The following is a 22,937-nucleotide window of genomic DNA, read 5'->3' as shown; positions in this document are numbered from 1 at the left end:
TCCAGTTACTTTGATCGAACATTCTCAAATTTACTGTGACGCAGTCCAGCCATTTCAATTTCGGCCGTTCAGGTTTTTTTTGCCCTCAGGGATTGCGTACATAGCCCGCCTTGTTGATATCACATGGCTGATCTAGCACAGTCTCTATTTTATCATATACCATTTGATCTTTTCGCCTCCATAAAATGTGTACAACTTCTTATTATATCTTGTTCTCCGAATGACATATTATTGAACAGCCTCAAAAATCTTCTTAATATTCTCTTCTTAATTGGATCAATATTTTTCCTATCCTATTTGCTTGGTATTATTGGCATTATGATCTGAAGGTAATTGATACTTAAATTAAAAACATAAAAGCCGACTGCAAAAATTAACGCAACTACAAATTAGCGCGAAGGCACGTTTTGATCTCACTGGGCGTTACGGTATTTAAAAAAAATTATGGTTGTTATAGTTCAAAACAAATGTATATATTTTATAAAATTATATTCATTAACACTATATGAGGTACATACCGGATTGGTTTTTATTTTAAAATATCCGTAATCATAAGATTTACTGTTAATTAATGAATAACTTGTTTATATTATTTTATGTTAAAGATATTCTTAAGTCTATGGAAAATATGTGGAAATCAGTGAATCTTACAACGTACAGAATAATTCTTGGAAATGATGTATTTATTATGATTACTAATCCAGAACATGTGGAAGTAAGTGATGTTTGTATTTAAATTTAAAACAATAGACATTTATATTTGAATCAAACAGAGCTATCACCAGCACGATTGCCAGATGGGTGATACAAATCTAATATATACCTAGATAATACGCAATATCAAGTTAGTTGATAATTTATTCATATTATACTCTAAAAAATAAGTTCTGTAGATCAGTATCTCTAACTGTAAATGATCACATTATGTTTGTTAGTTTCAATTAAATTTACACTTAATTCTATTCAAGACAGAAATTAAAAATACTTGTAAATAAAGTGTAAATTCTTATTAACATTAATATTGTAGGTATTACAATTGAAATGCATTTTAAGTTTTAATTTTTTAACATAATGTAGTCTGGTTCTTATAGATATATTAAATTATTTAATTAATAAATGAATTATGTTGGCATGTTTAGTATTCTTTCAAATTCAAATAAGTATATAATTTTATATTAATATAAGAAAATAATATTCGGTAGGCATTTTTGTCTATCGTTCTGGAGTGAACTCATGAGTATCAATAGCTTAGTATAATATACTAAATCTGCAATTCCAGATTTGAAAATTCTTTTTTACATGGCAATATTATAAAAATAGTAAGTTGACTGTTTATTAACAAAGTTTATAATTTATAAAATTTGCCATGCAGTAAAGAATTTTTAAATCTGGGATTAGATCAATCCAATATACTAAAAAAAACATAAAATCATGCGAAATTTAGACCAGAAGGGTTTTTTCAGTATCTGAACTAACTTAATATAAATATATTATTATACGTTAGATTATGCAGCTACCGATAGGAAATTTTACATTTGGGAGCAGTGTGTTAAATATTTTATTAGGTTTTGTCGATGTTTTTAGTAAGACATATTTTTTCCAACCTCATTATTAGTATAAATTATAGATTATTAGATATTTGCTATTTATCATACATTGAAGCAATTCATATTTTCTTTTTTTTATTGTAATAACAATCTATGAGTGAATGAAATGTAGAAATATAACTCCATAATATTATGTACTGGTAGTATAAATTCGAGTTATTTTAATATTAGTCAAGATCAGTTTCGTCCGTTTTTAAGGGGAAGTATATTTTGAGACATGTATTTCACTTATGACTGATTGTGGGATTCCAAAATTTTTAATACCGGGATTTGACATGAAAATCAAATGGAATATTGGGATTGGGTTGCAAATCGTAATGACCAAACATAATGGATTAAAATCATCAAAATTTAGTATAATGTGATATAAAATATGATCTTATATGTGATAAATAATCTTACCAGTATCAATATATTAAATATTGTAACAACAATTTTCAAATTTTTGCTTTCAATCAATAATAGTGTGTGATTTTTTTATAAAATATTTTTCTTTTAGGTTTTACTAGGAAGTAATAAAGAACTATCAAAATTTGATGACTACATGTTTTTTTTTGAATGGTTGGGCGATGGATTATTGCTTAGTACAGGTATGTAAATTTTTCATTTATTTATTGTTCAGTTCTCACTAATAAAATTAAATAACTGTTTATATACTTACTTCTGTAAATTTTTGTCTAAAAATAAAGTCTTAAAATGATGAATCACTTTCTTGACTCAAAAAAGCTCCACATGTACAGAACGTATATTGGACCTTATTCATATAAGGCAACAAGATGTCCGTAGATGGAGGCTTCTTTGACAAGATTTTTTGAATGGGTAAACGTTATTTCAAAAGCACCTTATGCGTAAATTATTCGAAATGCTTATACAAGGATAATAATATATCTCCAATACAAGACAGGTAAAATAACATTTAGTAATGCAGCATTGTATAGAATAGTGTATGCGATGAAATAAGCTTTATTATGATGCGGGGCATTTATACTGGCCCCATACAAAATAAACTAAGCACAAAGTAATTTATTAGTACCAAAATAGTAAAATAAAGACCAAAGAGTCAACGTAAATAAATTTAAATTAAGGCGTATATTTTTAAAGTGAACTTATTCTACTTCAAAAATTTTTTGGCAAAAGCCAAAAAACTGTTTACGGTGTTGATATTAGATAATATGTTTTTTGTATTGGAAGAAGTTACTTTTGTAGCTAACACCGATTTTGAAGTTGCTTTTTCTACTGGATTAAATGCGCTTGTTTAAAATTTTATCCTTTAAATTCTGGCATTTATAACTCATATTAGTGTATATTATGTACTCAAAGTAGTGGAATAAGTTCACTTTGAAAATTTGATGACGATGATAGATTTATATTTTTTTTTCTGTAATGTTAATATTCAACATATTTAAATTTCTTTGATATTGTGTTATATTTTCCTATCATTATATTGATTATAATAATATGCTTACAAACATAATGGCTTATTTAATCGTTTTCAGAGAGTTATTACTTTTTTCATGAAAATGGCTTTTATTTTTAGGAAAAAAATGGCGCAAACAGCGAAAAATCATAACGCCTACCTTCCATTATAAAATACTGGAGCAGTTTACTGAGATTTTCAGTGATAAAGGACAGGATTTTATAGAAAACGTCGGCGAAAATAAAGGAAAGGTGTTTGATATCTACCCATACGCGACTTTGTATGCTCTCGATGTTATCAGTGGTACGTAATCCTTATACAAAAAAAATTATCAGAATTTTTGACATACTTAAGTCATTTAAGTAGTCCAAAGTTTACTTGCATGAACAAAATAGATTAAAATAATAATTGTATATCAGATAAGTATCATTAATTTATAATTTATTCATTGGTTCTTAAGACTGCAACCTTTGCATTCGATTAATTTGTAATTTTATTATAAAATAAGTACATAATAAAATGCCTTCATAAATTCAAATTTAAAATTTTATATAAATCAATTTATTTAATTAAACATAACACCATTATTATCTTTTGTTGAGTTTAATAATATATTATTAATTATTATTAGCATTTTTCATCTAGTACGTAAATATTATAGGACAAATTTAATGCCAATAATTAATAGCATAATCATAATGCCTGAGCAATTTTAATGATATTGCGAATTATGTATTTTAATAATGCCTATCTACGACTTTTCAGTATGTTGGTTTAATATTTTTTTATAAAAATAGTAAGTAACTATATTGTACTGAGTCAATAATTGCACGTTTGGCACTAGTGTTAATCTACATTATCTGTACTTTATTATTATTATATAATATAAACATAATAACTGTATAACAAGATTCTCAGACGAGCATTCAAAACTCATGTCTGTACAATACCTTTCACATATACATACTCTGAGGAGCACTTATTGTATATTATTATGTGTCTACATAATATAATATAATTTCGGACTGCTGACATAAATATATACACAGGATTATTGTAGGCAACAGACTGGATGCCAGCAATCAAAATAGCAGACAACCTGGAAAACTAAAGCCACAACACTAAATAATACTGAACTTGCGTACTTTTGGATCCTGCTCAGCTTCACTTAATAGGAATTGTAAGATAATACAAAATACATCTAAAAGAAAAGTAGTTCTCGTCACAATAGTACAATATTATAATATGATATTACAATTTTTACAATTATAAACATATTATAAATCTTAAGTAAGGCTATACATTGTCTAGGCAGAAATGGTTTGGTGATCTCTCAGACCGGTACTTTGAATCATTGATATCGCTTTAACGCAATATTACACTTATTTTAGACGTATTTGTTTAGATTACGGTTATTCTTACTTACGTTACTTATTAAGTACAAGATTTTTTCGGCGAAGTAAACGCAGAAAGTTAACATTTGGAATGGCCACTGTCCGAGGCAGCGTGACCCTACATTGCAAGGGTGATTTTTCAACTTCCGAAATATATTAAAAAAACATAATTTCTCTAAGGAGCGCGTGAAGCAAAAAAGGGTTGGCGACTTTTCTAGAATGATCTTTTAAGTATAATTTTCGGCAAAAATTATCGTTACTTGTTTTGCTGCTTGGTCCGTCCCGGCGGGGTATGGTGCCGTCAGGGGTGGATAGCCTTGGTGTTGGTGGATGCTTTCACAGGCCATCACAGTCACCAAGGACAAAGGGATGCGTTGAATTGCTTTAATTCTGACTAAAATATTACGATTTTGTTTTATAAAAATTATTTATATATTCATTATATTATCGATGGAGAAGTAGGGCATTCTATAGGAAAGGATAGATTTGGTATAAGTAGGTATTTGTTTTTTTGGTACTGTTCGGTTATATGGAATACAGCGGAAAACGCATTTTGAAAATAGCCGATAAACTGGATTATTTGTTAGTTTGGGTTAGTTAAAGTTAGGTTAGGTTGGGTAAGGTTAGGTTAGGTTAGGTTAGATAAGGTTTGGTTAGGTTAACCTAGCAAATAATCCAGTTTATCGGCTATTTTAAAAATATGTTTTCCGCTGTATTCCGTATAACCGAACAGTACCGTTTGTTTTTTCATAACTGTATTTAATGTTTGATATTATTTTGCTTTCTGTTTCTGCCTGTAATAATTATTGAGACCGTTATTTATTCATTTATTTTTTATCGTATAGTCACCATATTACATTCTTCTGTGATTGATCCTGCTGGTTGACCTAATAAATTAATAATAAGTAATGCATGTCAAATCATGACATAAGCGTATGCTCTACACATAATAGGCCGATCAAAAGCAGACAATAAGAATTCTTTTGTGAAAGTGTTATGAAAAGTAGAAAAAGTTAGCCTCAAAATTAAGAAAATTAAAATACATAATTTCCTCCAACGCTATATTAACCCGTTGCAGCCAAATGAAAATATAATTATTCTGAGTGACACATTTCATAAAATCAACCATTTTACTTATCTGGGTTATATTGTCACCATTAATAACGACGTAGAAATATAAATCAAAAATAGTATTACGTATATTATTTTCGAATTCATACATATCTGAAATCCAAAGTGCCATCTCTGAACACAAAATCCAAAAAATTACTAAGGCCAGTCTTCATATATGGAACAGAATATTGGGTCATCAGCAATAAGTCTGAAAATGGTCTTCTGATGTTATAATGAAAGATGTTGAAAGTAATATATGGAGCCCAGAACAAATGTGAAAGAATGTGACGCACACACACCAATTCGAAATAGTGTGTTTTATGTTTTTTGAGCTATTGTTGCATAGAAAAAAATACCACACCAGCCAATTTTTTTTTGGATTTTTTTCTCGAAAAACACCCAAAATACTGTTTAAAATAATACTCGTAAGTAGAGTTATGATTATATAACATTTTTTGTAAAATCTTAAATTACATGGAATAATAATCCACTTGTAGTTGGTGTGTTATAACTCGGAAAAAATATACATGCTCCCTACACAAATCATTTTAGCGTATCATTTAACTATGATTTCACCGTGGAATATGACACTAATTCAACTTTCACCTTCAAATCTCGCCTTTATCAACATATAACAACACTGTATTGAAAAATCATTATCCTTTGTAATGAATCGCACCTACTTTCATTATCACAAATTGCTTTTGTGACAGTAAAATTGTATTATTTTTGTTATTGTGTACAAATGACTAATTTTAATATTATTATTAATACTATCGGCCTATGGTAGGTACTATTGGAATTTGAATTTAAATTCTAATGGATTTAAGTTATGAACTATTTCATTTAATTAATATGTCGCCAACTAGATCTCGGCGAATATTACAATAAGCTCAAGAGACTAATAAAATAAAGGATGGAAACAATAAAAAAATAAATCTCCTATTTCAGACAACACATTTTTAGGTTATAATTATAAATGATTCAACCTTAAATATTCTGTCTGTACTATTGGCTCCTATAGGATTTTCAATGTTTATAATATTCTGTGTTTCGTAATATAAACTATAACGTCTTCCTATCATTAGTAAGCATCGTATAAATGCATATTTGCACCATTAGTTTCCAATTTACAACCTACAATAATTATTCTTCTTGTATTGATTCCATGACGACTTGTGATAAGTAAATAAGGTAAAACTTGCCCATTTTTGCACATGTGTTGACCTTTTTACTATACTTTTATGATAAATATGGTAGTAAAAAAAGTCTAAAAGGTTTATTGCATGTTTGGGTGAAAATTGGATAGTCCAGGTTGATTTTATCCCCATCTGAAGACTCCGAATAGTCCTAGTGATCCTGGATTGTCGGGTTTTAGTTGGTCTTCCAGTGTGCCATTATGACGCAAAAATTTGGAGGAGATTTGGGAATGATTGATGATTTGATCGAAGAAATTACGAAATCTCCAGCAGATCTTACACAGAATAAAATATATCGCTCTATTTTAGAGCATAATAAATAACAGTATACTTCTGTCAGTAGGTACTTTGCCACCTTGAAACATAAATGCACTTGTAAACATCACGTCATCAGACATGACGTTGTACCTACTTAGTGCATATGTACAAAGTATTTTCACTATAAATTGACACACTTGAATCGAGATAAAGAAGAGAGCTGTAATTTAAGACTTGTGTAAAAGGAAGAAAGCCAAAAAATCATTCAATTCAGGTGAAGAATATGTGAATGAATATAAGAATATTTGAATACCATGGAAGCACTATGTAAAAATTCTTGCCAATCCAAATATGTGCCCAAAAAATGAGTGAATCCGAACGTCAAGTTAGTTTTGATTCATTTTGTATTATTGGCAATCATGAGAAACAATGGGATTACATCTTACGATATGACAAGTCAGTGCAAAAGAAAACCCAAAAACTACCAGCTTCTTTAAGACGTTTAAAAGCACTTATTTATGGTTTGTCATGCAATAACGAAATAATAAAAGTATGTAAAACTATGTTTTTACAAACACTTTCAATTTCAAATATGTGGGTGGTGAGTGCTTTAAAAAAAGGAAGAGTCAGAATTGCTATTGTATAGTCAAGACAGGTACAACAACTGTTCTCATGCACTCAAGGAAGCAAAAAAAAATAGTATAATTGAACATGTTAATAATATATTTCATAAGAAAAGAATCCCACTATGTTAGAAAAAATAGCCAAAAAGAATATTAAGACGAGAATTTGAATATGGTGAAAATGTTTCCCTAATATAGCATATGATTTGGATCAAAATAATATCAATTTCCAATTGCTACTGAACGCCAATATAAAGGCATATTTTTCTCGTATTTCTTCGTCTGAACAGGAACGGAAACAATAATTGAGTAAATTAAATATTTAATAAAAAATAAAGTGATTATCAGCAACATTTATTATTTACAGAACGTTCGAAAGAGATGAAACAGGGTGATATAAATCATGCAAAAGAAAATCACATTACAACTGTTACAGCATGTTTTGATTTACAAAAGTTTTAACTGTGTCACAAAGTGAAGTATGAGTCTTTCATTATAAGAGAAAATAATATGCCATCTATAATCTCACTGTTCATGATAGGATGGCTATTAATTGTTACCTTTGGCATCTACAAACAGCTAAGTGAGGTGCGATAGAAATAAGTAGCTGCATAGAAGTATAGAAGTCTTATAAGTACTATTTTTACATATTTTAAATCTAATTTTAAGAATACAGTTGTATATTATATGATAGTTTTCCTATACTTAATTTAAAAAAAGTTTAATTTACATAACGTTTATAATGCTGCAACGTAATTTACGTAAAATATATAGGTAACAAACTATCCTATCATTTCTTAATTTATACTACCAATCATTATTATGTTGAGTGGAATATTCATTAGGGAACTTTGCAATAATTTTACCATAATATTATGTTCTGTAAAACAATTTCCTCAAACTGACTGAATGGTTAAAATACAGTTTATTGCGATAAAATATTGTTTAATTAAAAAATCTCTTCATATTCCATCAGAATATCTAAACATATTTTTGGTTTAATCAAATATCACCGAGAGAGAAAACACTAAGAGCACATAGTATGTCATTCCCCGTAAAAGTCAAAACAAAAATCTCTCTAAGTCGAGATATTTAAGATTATCTTTCAGAATTAGCATGAAAAAAAACACCATCTCAAGTTACGTGGTACTTTTTTATGAAAAAAAAAATAATTACGTAGAAAAACACACCAAGTATAGATATATACACCCTCTAAAAATATATAAACGGGAAAAATCACACCAAATCTAGATGTAATATTTTAGTTGTCAAACTTAACGTGGAAAAACACATTTAGGGTATTATTTCCCAAATTATTGTCTTGCAAAAGTTGATTGTATGCTTAAATGATACTCTATTTAAAGATATAAATTATAATTTAAATAATATTTGCACATAATAAACGGCTTTTGCTACACATTTTTTTGAATGGTTTTTTTGCTCTCCTGAAAAGTTGATAATTTAGAGTTAGTGTGTTATTCCATGAGGTAGTCGATATGTGACATGTTAAATGAATGGATTTGGATATATATCAGTCCAGAAGATTTTAGTGCAAAGCCATCAGGGCCGAAGAATACTTGGAGACATACTTTGTACTGGTTGGGTGGTATGGCTTAAGATGCACTAGTGATAGAAATTTTGGATTAGAGGATGATTGCGGAAGACAGACCCAAACTAGGGTAGATGGCTTAAGGTACAAATGATGATGATAAAAGAACCCTATACAAAACATGACACAGTGGATAGACATTTACACTTCATTCCGTATTATTAATCTTGTAGATAAAGATAAGATAAACGTTAATAAAAATAAATGTATAGATAAATGTGTAGACTAAAACTTTTTTGATGGAAAATAATACAGTATTATGCTTTTTTTATTTCAAATAAGTATAAACACATAGGCATTTAATGAAACAAACAAGCAACTAATTTGTTAATATCACACGTTTAATATCGAGATAATAGCAAAAGCCCAGTAAAGCCGAATCGTGTCACGGGGTAATATTGGGAAAAGTGAGAGAAAATTACATGTAGCTGTTACAAATAACTAGCTATATAACATAAAATAAATACATGAAAATGTGTGTAATTTTGTCGGTTTTCGTTCATACTATTTTATTTATTTGTAAAAAAAATAATACAGGAAATAATGGTTTATTACTTTTTATGACCTTCATACTTTTACTGAAAACATAGTTATTATATTTCTCCGAAATCCGAAAAAAATATCACTGCCGAAAAAATATTCTTTGAATGAAATAGGATAACATTATTTATTTTGTTGACAACTTATTGTAAAAACAATAAAAACACCTGTAATATAAATCCGAAATCTATTCAAAATATTTTTAAAAATTTATTATGTACATTATATTATATTACTAGCTGACCCGGCAAACGTTGCTCTGCCATATAAATTATTTCTAGTGAATATTTTGGTTGTTAAATAAAAAATACTGAATTTATCGTAAGTGTGTGGGGATGGGATCTATGACATAAAGAGGAATGGAGCGCTGTAGACGATGACCGCTGATAAAAACAAAAAAACACCAACCATTCATTTTCTCAATTCAAAATGAGTAATGATGTTCATAATGAATGAATTACCTGTGCCAGGATCTCGTTGTTTAATGTTTATGCAATATCCGTCTTGTCCCTTCCAGAAAATTAGCGGATATTGGAGAGCGTCGTATGAACGGTGTGCGTCAGCGATGAACTCCAGATTATTGTTTCTTCTTCGAATCACGATTTCTCGCGTCGATGTGCGAACCATGTTTCCAGCAATGTCGTCAACAACAGGCGCATTGAATCGACGCACGTGCTCTCCAGCTGGTGTTTTATCAGGATTGATAACAATAGCGTCATTGTCACTTTGCAATTTGTGCATGTGTGCTTTGAAGAATTTCAATAATTCATCGTGCTCATTCAATATGGCGTCCAGTTCGCCGACGATGCGCCTAGCATTAGGCGAATTGAGGTTATTGTAGCCGCAACGTGCATCCACACGATTGTTGTCCTCACCGCCCATGAAGTAGATTTGTAAAAAATTATGTGGTTCGTTTGGCATTGGTAGCAATGAAACTACTTTGTGGTATACTTGGCCTTTGATTTTGAACGTAGAATGGAATTGTTGACCATTTGCCGCAGTATTGTGAACTATTTCTGTTGCTCTGAACGAAGTCATTTGGAAGCATGAATTGAATGTGCGAATGGACTTCAGGAACAGGTTTGAAACTGGAACCGTGCCGATGAGCAAGGCGTTCAATGGTTCTGGTGGTGTCTCAATTTCTGGTAGTTGCACTTTTCCTGATGCGCAACACATCCCGGCTGACTCATGTTTGAATTTGAGCGCATGACAATGGGGACATTCTTTGTCCATAGCACCAATAAGCACTTTCGGATGAGCGGAATATTCAATATCTGGCTCGTACTCGAATGCGAGACGAAGGAACGAAGCGGATGTAAATGCTCGATGTACTTGTTGGCGTTGTCAGTCATTTGCTCTGCGTTTGTTAACTACGAACCGGCACGCTTGGCTCCGTTCCAATTGTCGTTGTTGATTTCGTTCAGCTCGTGCCTCTTGTGATTGAGATGCACGCAATTGCGACATGCTCACACGCACGTTTTTGTTATCTTGTTGGATTTGTCTGTCTGCTCTTTCTGCTCTACTATTTCGCATGTTTGTTGCTTTATTCATTCGACGGCCCAAATGGCCCCCCTTGCGTCTTGCTGGCATTGTGCACTACAACACACGCACACAAAAATAGATAAATTAAAATTAATCGTACAAAATTTTGCACGCACTGCGTTGTGATATGCCGAATGAAATGTCAAAATGACGCGATGCTTCTTTTGAATTCTTCTCGGACGTAGCGCCATCTGTCATTCAACAACATAAATAATTTCGTTCTGTTTGAAATACGAACGACGGTAAATTTGTTCATACAAAAATAATAAAATCGCGAATAAAAAATGGGAGGGTGGGGGTAGGAGGGTGAAAATTTGGGGTTATAGATATTTTTTGATGCCAAATAATAATAAAAAAATGTCAAAAAAATAAAAGAATTTTTTTTCTGGATAGAGATACCCTAATCACCTAACGGTATGAAATATACTTGTTGACCTATTCTCATAGCTAACAAATATACATTAAAAAAATCATAAAAATCAGTCGAGCCATTTCGGAGGAGTGCGACCACAAACATCGTGACACGAGATTTTTATATATATAGAGATTTTAGTAAGTATTAATTGCTGATAAATTAAGTACCGTAAGAGTATCCATCTATCTTTCTTGTTAACGTGTCTCATTTTTAATAGTTGTGAAAACCTTTCCAAGATCGAATATAGATAAATTCACTATGTTTATTTTGAAAAATAAGTATGCAAAAACAAAATGATTGTTATAACGTGTAGTTTTTATACCATTAAAATCACAACATGGAGTATTGATATAGTTATATATTATTATAAAACATTGATCCAAATGATATTTGTAACGATTTTGCGATAAAAACCACTATTTGGAATATTTAATATAATAATAGGATAAGATGACTTTTTCTTCAGTCAATTAATAAAAAAAATAGGTGTTCATGATTTTGTTTTATAAATAAAAAAAACAAGTCAGTGGATATAGTTTGTGCAGAGTGTGCAAATTGACCACTACAATTAGAAATCGGCACAATAATGGATGGCACAAAAATATGTCGAAAAAATGATGAAAAAAATGAAAAAATTACGGTCGGACATAAGAAAATATGAAGTACCACAGTATATGAATTTGTTTCACATATTTCATATACATAGTATAAACTTTGAGAAAGATTTTTTAAAACATAAATTTTATTTTTTAGAACATTAAAGCAAAAAGGGAGGGGTATGATAGAAGCCTGAAAGTAGGGAGCAAAAGGGAGAAATTTGACGAAAAAAAAACAACTCCAGAAAAAATGTCCAAAGAGAGTAAAGTTTATAATAGAATTATGGTCCGTTGGTTGATCGCAATATTTATATTTAAAATGTTAAAAATAACTACATATATTATAAATTGTGTACGTTCAATAATCTTATCTTAGAAATGTCTTTTTAGTTACGGGTTTAATTCAAAACTATATACGTTATGGTTATGCCAATTATGGTCGCTTTAACCCTATCTATCTGAAATCCCTAGATATTGTTGCAAGTCAAAGCGATCAGTAGTTACGTGTCATCAGTTGACCGTAATTGTAGAATGCGAGTTACATTCAGTTTCTCCAAAACAGCGGACGTGTCCAGACTTGTTGAAGTTAAGACTCTATCGCGCCATGATCTGATACGATACGACCAAAGCCGCGTTCACCACAGAGTGACTCATCCAAAACACATCTCGTCGACCTTAGTTGCGCTAAATCTGACATAGTTTGAGTGAACGTTGCGTCTATTATCTACCCTGAACTCATTTATCCCAAAACAAAAGTGAAACCGTGAGAGTGACATTCTAAACCATCCGTTTACCAGTGCGTGAGTGCGTGAACACCGAATCAGCTCCAGCGCTCCAGCCCTCTCAACATCAAATGTTAGTGCCTAGATTGAATCACTGTTAACTCCCCCCCCTTTAGATCCGTCATCTACTCTCCAAATTATAGTCTACTGTGAAAAGCACAACCACATTCTTTTCGGTTATCAAGTTAACCGTGAATAGTTTTTAACTGACATAGTATTATTATTATTTATTGCGTATTCTAATTTTTCAACAAAATAATATTTCGTTAGGTAGACTTTAATTAGGTAATGCTGGTTTTAATGTGAAAAGATGTATTTTATTATGTCATAATAAAGAAAGAAAAGTTTTAAATGTTGTAACGACGGGCATTAAGCTTAACAACCGGGTGCTTTAGACGTAAATAAGACACATTAATAAAATATGCTCCAAATTGATTTTCTTTTGCAACAATGAAAAAAAAATCACAAAAAATAGGGCACATTATAGGTAATTGCGGCAGATATTTTACCCGTTTCATGTATACAAAATACATTTGGAATAATTATCTTGTTTTAAATTTGCAACCAACAAAGAATGCATTAAAAGAATAATAATTATAATATTAAACAATTTTATATATCTTATAATATAATATTTAATGCTTACTTTATTTTAAATTATATACCCATATGAAAATGAACAGGTATTTAAAATTGTCATTTAAATAAAATTTAATTAAAGTTGCACAATGGCTTACCTTCTTTTTGTAATAAATATTTATAATCAAATATTTTTGATTATATTATAATCTTAGTTTAATGTACAACTATTGTATATAATGTGAATATAGCTTTTAAATGATATCAATATTTATCTTCTTATTATAGAGTCAGCTATGGGAGTCGCCATAAATGCTCAAGTCAACGGGGAGTCTGAATACGTCAAGGCCGTTTATGAGTAAGAATCTTCCATTTTTATTTGAAGATATTCAAATAGAAATCATCAATAATGCATGTTTTTATACATTCATGCAGATGATCTAACCACCTAGTATTATTATCATTATCGAGTCTAGTTTTTTTATGGACTATAATTATTGTATATACGAGTGGCGAAGACTCCGTACTAGGCAATTATTTTGACTTATTTATATAATCACTTAATTATATATTCTATAAAATAATTTATTTTGCCAACAAGAGATGCCGTATGTATATGAATGTATTACACAGTTAATTACAAAATAATCTGCAAAGGTTTTAAATAATATACCACAGCGCGCCATCTGTCTTGACGTAAATAAAGTTCGGATTATTTTACAAATAAAACTCTGATCGCAGAGCCTAAAACTAAATAATTAATAATGAGATAATTTAAAAAAATAATTTCTTTGGTTTTTAATCGAATATTAATAAATATAGACTGTTTTTGAAAATAAAAAGAACTTTTATCTAATGATTTTTGATGTGTAGGTATAAACGTAATTTAAACTTTACTGATCGCTTAATTTCATGTCATCAGTGAGTTTTTGAAGTTTCATTACATTAGTGTGTCGTTGTCATTAGTGTGTACCTATTCATTAGTAGTAATATCGTATTATCTTCTTATTTATCGTAAGTATACTTGAAAAGTGTGTTCTTTATATCAGATCTCCACAGCCTACCTCTTTCCAAAAGTCTCCCTTCGCTACTATTAATTTGTTTTTATTTTATTCCTAAATAGTATATTAAATTAATGTGAGCCAATTCATATTCTAAGATATGTTTATGAAATGTTTTTGTTTAGTATATGTATCATCCGTAATAATTATTCATAATAATAAAGCAGCTTAAAATGATGCCTTTGTAATATTATAATATAAACTTTTACAAAAAATACTAATCAATAAAGCAACAAATCTATAAAGAAACATAATTTATAATATGCATTTTGTGTAATCACCGTAATATTATTATACTAAAATATGGATTCATTCATCGGGTTGTATCATGATGTACAGACGGGCTATACATTATTTTAGCGCTCAATAAATATATAAACGAGACAAAAGTCTTTCAAATTTACATGAACCGTCATTAATTACTATAATTTTTATCGCATTAGTACATAATATTGGTATATAATTTATTATTTGTTATTTTTTGTTCTGTATTTATGTATGCCTACGATAGCCGTACGGTTAAAGAATCAGCCTATAACATCGTGAGTCTCAGGTTCGAATTCTGGGTCTGCCAAATACACATATTGTTTTAAATTTGTATTTGAGTCAGAGTATGGACCTGATTGAGCTAGTGGCTAAGTGGCTAACATGCATTTCTTATGTTAATATAAACCTCCACACGTTGTGTAGAGGCCCATAATATGACCTTATTAAGATCGACCATGGTCAGGTTATAAAAAAAATATGCATTATTTTATTTGATTTTCAGTATTTTATTTAATAATTATTATTTATTTATTTTGCATTAGTAGTAACGTTTATGGCAGTATATTAACAGAAAATCAAATAAATTACTACTATCACATTAATTCAGAAAACTGATTAAGTAAAAAATAAACTAGAACAAACGTTAAGTATCTTTACTTGCAGAATTAATCGACCGGCATAATATTATTATCTACGGAACGATTTTGAATCAGTGAAGATGATTATCGGTTTTTATGGTGGTGAAAAATATTTAATTAATATACATTATCAAGGAAAACCACTTAAGGTTTCAATAAATTTGTCTTACTCTTGTTATTTTAAAAGAATTTTTTTAAATTTCACTTACAGAATCTGTGATATAATACATAGAAGAACTTTTTCTGCATGGAAACGGTTCAATTTTTTGTATTGGTTTTCGGACGACAGGAAAAATGAAACTCGCTGCATAAAAATACTACATACGATGACAAACAAAGTTATAAATCAAAGAAGAGAATTATTGCACGACGAAATTAAAAAAAAAATGAACGATCAAAGTATGGAACTTAATACTGACGAAGAGTTTCTTGGACGTCACAAAAAGACTGCGTTTTTAGATTTACTGCTTTTAAGTAAAACGCCCGAAGGCTTACCATTGAGTGACGAAACAATCAGAGACGAAGTTAATACATTTATGTTCGAGGTAGGTACTTGTAAAAAATTTGGATATTTGAATTAATTTTGTAACCCTGGTCTAATTACCAGTTCTTTAAATAAGAAAAAAATATATAAAATATAAATATATTATGTTGATAAAATCATATCTGTTGTGTCTAATGATTAATAAAATCATAAGAAAAATGTATTTTAAATCCTGATTAGTTTATAATATTTTTTTTAAATTGTCACTACAAAGGCAGTAATAATAATGGTTGTAACTGCCCAAAATCACTTAATGTGATGAAATACTAAGATTGAACAATCAGAAAATAAATGTTCAAATTCTTGGTTTGAATAACACAATATTATTATAATACATTTTCGTTAATATTTTTGTTTAGTAATTTTTACTTTAAACTAAAGATACTCGTACCATAAAATAACTTAGATGCATCTTAGTCTAGTGTGTAAGGCGCTGGCTTCTCATTCGGGTCCTCTGGGTTTGATTACCAGTGAGGTCACACTATGTTTATGCAATTTTCTAAAATCTTGGCTGTTTGTATTTGTGATTGTATTCGTTGATTACTGATTAAAATACTGTCATTTGGCCTCATGGCCTATTGTAGTGTGCATAAGAATATAATATGTAAGTTTTTATATATTGTAAATATTTTGGCTTAAAGACACCTGCGTCACCAATTTGGCTTTACGTTATTTGACTATGTGTGTGCTACGTTTTCGGTATTGCCGAGTGCGACACTTTTTCCCGATGTTCTTCAATCTCCACAATATTAATTAACGAATAACTGTAATAACATAAAAAGAACAAATTTCTTTTTGAATGATTGGTTACACAGGGGAAAGGTATTATGAAATACGAATAAAAACACTATTTTATTGTTGTGGTATTTATTTCAGGGTCATGATACCACATCTTCAGCAATCAGCTTTTCGATATATTTGTTGGCAAATAATCCTGAAGCACAGGAAAAAGCATTTCAGGAGCAATTATCTTTATTTGGAAATGAATGTAGTGATACATCAAAACGTATAGAATTTAGAGAGCTCCAAGAAATGAAATATTTGGAGTTGGTCATCAAAGAATCTCTGAGGATATATCCATCGGTTCCGTTTTTCGGGCGACTCTTGATCGATGATTTGACACTTAAAGGTATGTACCTATCTTCATATAATTAAACTTTTTTTACGATGGTATTAGACTCCATGGCTCATAGTCTATTTTACAATGTTTTTCTTAAGTCGTATTCTTATTTGTCCGGTGGTTGTTTGTCCGGTAAAAATCTTGCAATCGATTTTTAACTAACTTCCCGACTAGCTAGACATTTGAAACTTTTAGAATATATCAAAACACGATGCCAATGCATTTTTTAAATCTGTATATGTATCTGTATCTGTATATCATTATGATTATTGAACATTATATAATTTAGAAAAACACTTTCTGAGAGAGTATATTATATTATTATATCCAATAGAAAAAATCTTTTTTGAAAAATTTTCAATAATCAGAATGATACTATATTCTTAAATCTTGTGAATTATTCGTTTGAATAAAAGAAATAGTTAATTATAAATTATTAGCAAGTGCAAGTAGTTACTTCTAAAAAATATTGGAGAAATTCCACGACGTCGGTTAGTAATCAAAAGTAATAGTAAATAGTTACCTACTTTGATTTAATAAACAAAAATCGATTGCCAAAGTAGCTTGATTTCGAAGAGCGCCGATGAGTAGGTATTAAAATGACCAATAGCTAAAATGTGTCGTTCTTAGTATGTCACACTGTAGCATATTGGATAAATGCGACGATTGGGGCGTTTACCCGTAGAGATGCAGGGTTCGATTCCCGGCCGGGTGGCTTACTTTCTTCAAAAAAGATTTTTTCTATTGGTTATATACTCTCTCAGAAAGTGTTTTTCTAAATTATATAATGTTCAAATTTCAGAATGATATATTCCTAAATCTTGTGAATTATTCGTTTGAATAAAACAAGTAGTTAATTTTAAATTATTTTAGCAATTTCACGTTTTGCATTTTCTGAATATTTACCAGTTTATACATATTATATTTTTATCCGTCGCATATTAATTCTTTGCTAGTTTGTATGTAGAAATGATCAGTTTAATCTGTTGTATATTACACTCGAGCGCAGCTTCTTAACAAAAATTACATAAATATATATAGATAGATTTTTATTTATATACGTATAACGATAGAAGTTAGATATTAATTAAAATAAACATGTTTTGTAAACAAAAAATATCTTATAATAAAACAGCATTTATTATTGAGATTATTATATTTGTTGAGCCATTGTTAGCATCTTGGATTATATTACTTGATGCAAAAATGATACTGTATGCATGTTTGCATCTTTAGCTTGGAATATATTGAAAATCTGACTTGTGACTAGTCACGTTTGACGTGAGAGCACGACCCACCCTATTGAAAAGTAATATGATGCAAATGATCGCTCATGCGTTAACATAACGTCATTGTACGCTGAACGAGTATTTATAATATGAGCAGAAACTTAGAAATTATCTATATCTCTATATGCGTAATAAAGATAGATAATCATTTTGTATGCTAAAAGATCCTTATTTTGTTTTATCAACTATTCTAATTATGTAACGTATCCATAATTACCAATCTTTATACTATTTTCTTTAAAAGTTTTATTATCTTTATATTCATATTTTACAACATAAAAGCCGAAACAAAAAGTCACTTATTGGCAATTCTTTGAAATACAAGCAAAATACAAAAAAAATATTATTTATCATTCAATATTGAAAATTTTCATTATTTGAAAAACTCTTTTCGAGTAAGATTCAGCCACATATTTGTAATTTAAAGGGGCTTTCACCATTAAGTTTCCGATTGAAGTATCTTTCTTGTAGATATTTCATTAAGTGACAATAATTATTAATGTGGATGTTTTCAAATTCAATTAATAAACGGTTATCAAATATAATAACTTTACATTTTAATAATACCAGGAGTTTTTGAGAACATGAGATTATCTAACGTTCAATCAATTTTATGTCAGTAAAAATGATTTAATTGTGACAGACACGCTTAAGTTAAATTTAATAAAAAATCTACAATATTCTTTATATTTCAAATTAAAATTAAAATTTATTGATTTTATATATAATAAACTATTATAAATAAAAAATGAGATCGGTGAAAAGTTAAAAAAAATACACAATAACACTATCACTGAAATTCATATAAGAATAACAATAGGTATAACATATATTTTAATTCTTGGTAACTGTTAAATTTTAACTGTAAAATTACATAAAAATCAGCTCATAATTTACTGAACAAAGTTAAGTATACTGAATTTAAGTCATTTGATTTGGACAAACTGATTGTTAGACTTTTAAAAAAAAAATCATAAAACAATATTTTTCATAGGTACTTTAAAATTCAGTCCAAATACGATTGGTCCCAGGTGCCGTATAAAGGTCAAACATATGGAATTTGGGCTATGTCATTAATCTAATCCTGAGGCAATTTGTAGATTTTGTGGGATATTAATTAATTAATCAATTAATCAAAAAATGGCCCAATCTTCTCTCATTAAATAAATGAAAAAATGGAACTTTATATAATATATTATAAATCCAGCAAATGTTGCAATTTATTCAAAATAACGAGTCAATTTTAAAAACCTTTGAAAAGTGTTATCGATATTTCATATATTAATAATTAATATTGTCATTAAATCACATGTATAATGCACCAGTTGACAAAATAATAGGCGCTTTATTCTCAATAATATATAATACAAATGCGTATAGTCATTTAGTATTAATTGAGAAAATATGATATACTAATGGCATACATAATATCTTTTATAAGAAGTCTAAGGATTATTTAAGCTTAGTAAGAGTAATAATATACCACAATTTTTAGATTATTAGCAACCGTAAGTAAATATTATTTCATTTTCAATTAATCTCTAAGTAAAACCAACAGGTGGTAAACTGCTCTCCAGTGAATTCGGTATCAAATAGTAAATAATATATGTACTCTTAACTGTATCCCTTACTTTTTCAGATGGCACTATTATCCCTAAGGGATGTTTCGTAGGAATCCAGCCATACTTTATGCATCAAAATCCTTCCTATTTCCCGGAACCGGAAAAATTTAACCCCGATCGATTTCTACCAGAGAATGTTCATAACAAGCACCCTTATCTATTCATCCCATTCAGTGCCGGCCCAAGAAATTGCATAGGTAAGCAAACGACATCCATTGAAATTTAACAGTAGTAGAGAAAAGCTGAAATGAATTTATAGTGTTTACTAGAAAACTAAATATTCGTGATTTATTACAGGTAGTGAATTTTGATAAACGTCTTTACTGTTTTTCCGAATTTTAAATAATTTCATCAACGATCATGCAATACGTCATTTATACATTAATGTCAAAATAAAAAAAACAAGCGAAATTTAAAATATTTTACTGCCAAAAATTTAAAGATTTTAACTGTTATTTTTTTAAACAATGCTATATATAATAGTAATGTTATCATTATAATACTATCGACTGAGAGTACTTAATGGAATTTGAAGTTATACGACTTGGGTTTTGCCTTTCGGCATCTTGCGATACTATGTGCACTCACCAAAAGGCAAATATACACTGATAACGAATACAACCAATTCCAACATACGTAACAATATTTTTGCTAAACTAAGTTACTCGGTTTCAGCATTATGTCTATTATTAAATACACGCAATCGGTGCAATATTATTTTAAGTCATAACTATTTCCAAATAACTGAAATATTCAAGATATACATTCCAAAGTTACCGGTATTTTGCATGTCTTCTAAAATTATAAAACATTGTAATTATTGCTCACTCATATTTTAAAAGATGGTCAAATAAATACATTTCATATGGATCACTAAAGCGACGATAATAAAATATGTAGGTGTGGTAAATTATTCTATTGTTATTTTCTTTTGTGTTAAAAACATATAATATCATCAAATATATAGTGGCTAATCATTATAATATGAGAGTGTAGGCGCTGGATCGTCCAGGATGGAGGAAGTTTTTGAAGAAGGCCAAGACCCGCCAAGGGCTCTAGTGCTATTAACGGTTATATTTATATGAGGGTTCTTGTAGCGATTTAGATTATATTATTGTAGTAAGTTACAAAATATAGAAGCGTCAATTTCCAAATATCGATTTTTTTTTTAAATTTATTATTTTGATAATATTGTGTGAAATTATTTATTTATTGAAAATATACGCATCGTTTTTTCACCACTTAAAAGTTGAATATTTTAATGTATTATTTTAGAATCAATATGGATTTAAATGCTATTATAATTTCAGGTCAAAAATTTGCCATGCTGGAAATAAAAAGTATTCTTTCAAAGCTCTTAAGAAAGTTCGAATTGTTCAGTGCCGGACCAGAATATATACCCATTCCAGCAGCAGAAATTATTCTTAAATCAAAGAATGGTTTGAATATTCAGATACGCGACAGAGCATACTTATAGTGCATTATGTTTTTTATGGTGATGTAAATGAATTTTTAAAAAATGAATATTAAGAATTGATTATAATATAAAATAACGTTTTAATTGAAAATCTGTTACATGGAAAAAGAAAAATAAATATGTAAAATAAATAAAATAAGTATTATGTTTTTAGACATTTTTTTAATTGGGCATAAAAAATAATATTAACTCATATTGTGTTTGTTTTTATATCTACCTAATGTAAGTATTTAATTCAGCATATATTATTTGAAAACACCTCAGATACCTACTAGAAATATGTTTTCATTTTGTATTACAAACCTGTAACCACTAGAAGATTCGCGCAAATGTGCTTTGCCAATTAAGTTACTGGCATCTGATTACTAACCGATGCCCAGATCACTCCAAATTTTAATTAAGACGAACTTTGTATTTAGTATGTATATCTCTGAGGTATTTTAAAATGATATATGCTCAATATAAAGAAGATTATAATATTATCAAATCATGTGAATTTTGGTAAATAATATAAATAGTTAGGTAGGTATTCAAAATTAAACTTCTCTTTGATAAAAATTAGCATAGTAAAAATGTAGGTAGAAAATGATGAACAATACAAACATATATTTTTATAAGTTTGAGTATATTAAAAATTAATGACTATATAATATATAAATATTCTTCATGCAAAATTCGAACTCAGACGTAAGATGTCGTACTCGCAGAGACCAAGATTTTTAGTACGTACAAGCGGGAATAGAGTTGGGTATTTCCCGAGAAAATCTCAATCTCGAGATTCGGGATTTCCCGAAATTTTGAATTCTCGAGATTCGGGATTTCCAGAAAAGAATTCTCGAGATATCGGGTAATTTAAAAAAAAACCTGTAAAAATAATACATCGGTGTAAAAACAGACAAATTCAAAAAAAATGATTTTTTTTATTTATGTAAGAAGACAAATAAAATAGAAGTAGGAAAACAAAATAATACAAATCATTACTTATTAAAATAGAATTTCAAAAAACACAGACTGTCAATCGCGTAAACTTTTGGGACACAGAATTCCCTAATGTTGCAAAAATTGCGCTCATTTTGAGTCGAAGTTGGCTTAATTGTGTTAAGTGCCCCGATCAGTCTTTGAACGTTTTGTGTTAATGTCCATTTTATCATATCATATTGAAAATTGTTTTTCAATTAATAGTAAATTTGATAATAAAGAAATCCCGAATCCCGAGAAAAGATTCTCGAGATCCGGGATTTCCCG

General features: G+C 29.3%; 2 protein-coding genes across 6 annotated transcripts in view; one reads left to right on the top strand and one right to left on the bottom strand.

The window, feature by feature from the left end:
* Nucleotides 1-21,845, top strand: part of LOC147073792 (putative cytochrome P450 4s3) — a 34,056-nt gene extending 12,211 nt beyond the window's left edge. For all 5 annotated transcript variants that reach the window (XM_085944817.1, XM_085944821.1, XM_085944820.1 and 2 more), the window contains 8 exons: nt 606-715; nt 2,107-2,197; nt 3,145-3,327; nt 13,963-14,032; nt 15,852-16,185; nt 17,061-17,313; nt 20,233-20,412; nt 21,526-21,845. In XM_085944817.1, coding sequence (XP_085800943.1) covers nt 606-715; nt 2,107-2,197; nt 3,145-3,327; nt 13,963-14,032; nt 15,852-16,185; nt 17,061-17,313; nt 20,233-20,412; nt 21,526-21,692 — 1,388 coding nt within the window. In that variant the 3' untranslated portion in view covers nt 21,693-21,845. The remainder of the gene's footprint in view (nt 1-605; nt 716-2,106; nt 2,198-3,144; nt 3,328-13,962; nt 14,033-15,851; nt 16,186-17,060; nt 17,314-20,232; nt 20,413-21,525) is intronic.
* LOC147073791 (metabotropic glutamate receptor 2-like) overlaps nt 1-22,937 on the bottom strand; it is a 411,881-nt gene that overhangs the window by 331,868 nt on the left and 57,076 nt on the right. The gene's annotated exons all lie outside the window — the stretch shown is intronic.

Source organism: Rhyacophila brunnea, unplaced genomic scaffold (assembly GCF_057557595.1).
Source record: "Rhyacophila brunnea isolate RB1 unplaced genomic scaffold, BYU_Rbru_1.0 scaffold_17, whole genome shotgun sequence".
Classification (NCBI taxonomy): Eukaryota; Metazoa; Arthropoda; class Insecta; order Trichoptera; family Rhyacophilidae; genus Rhyacophila; species Rhyacophila brunnea.
Note: the sequence above shows the minus strand (reverse complement) of the source record. Positions and strands in the feature narration are given on the sequence as shown.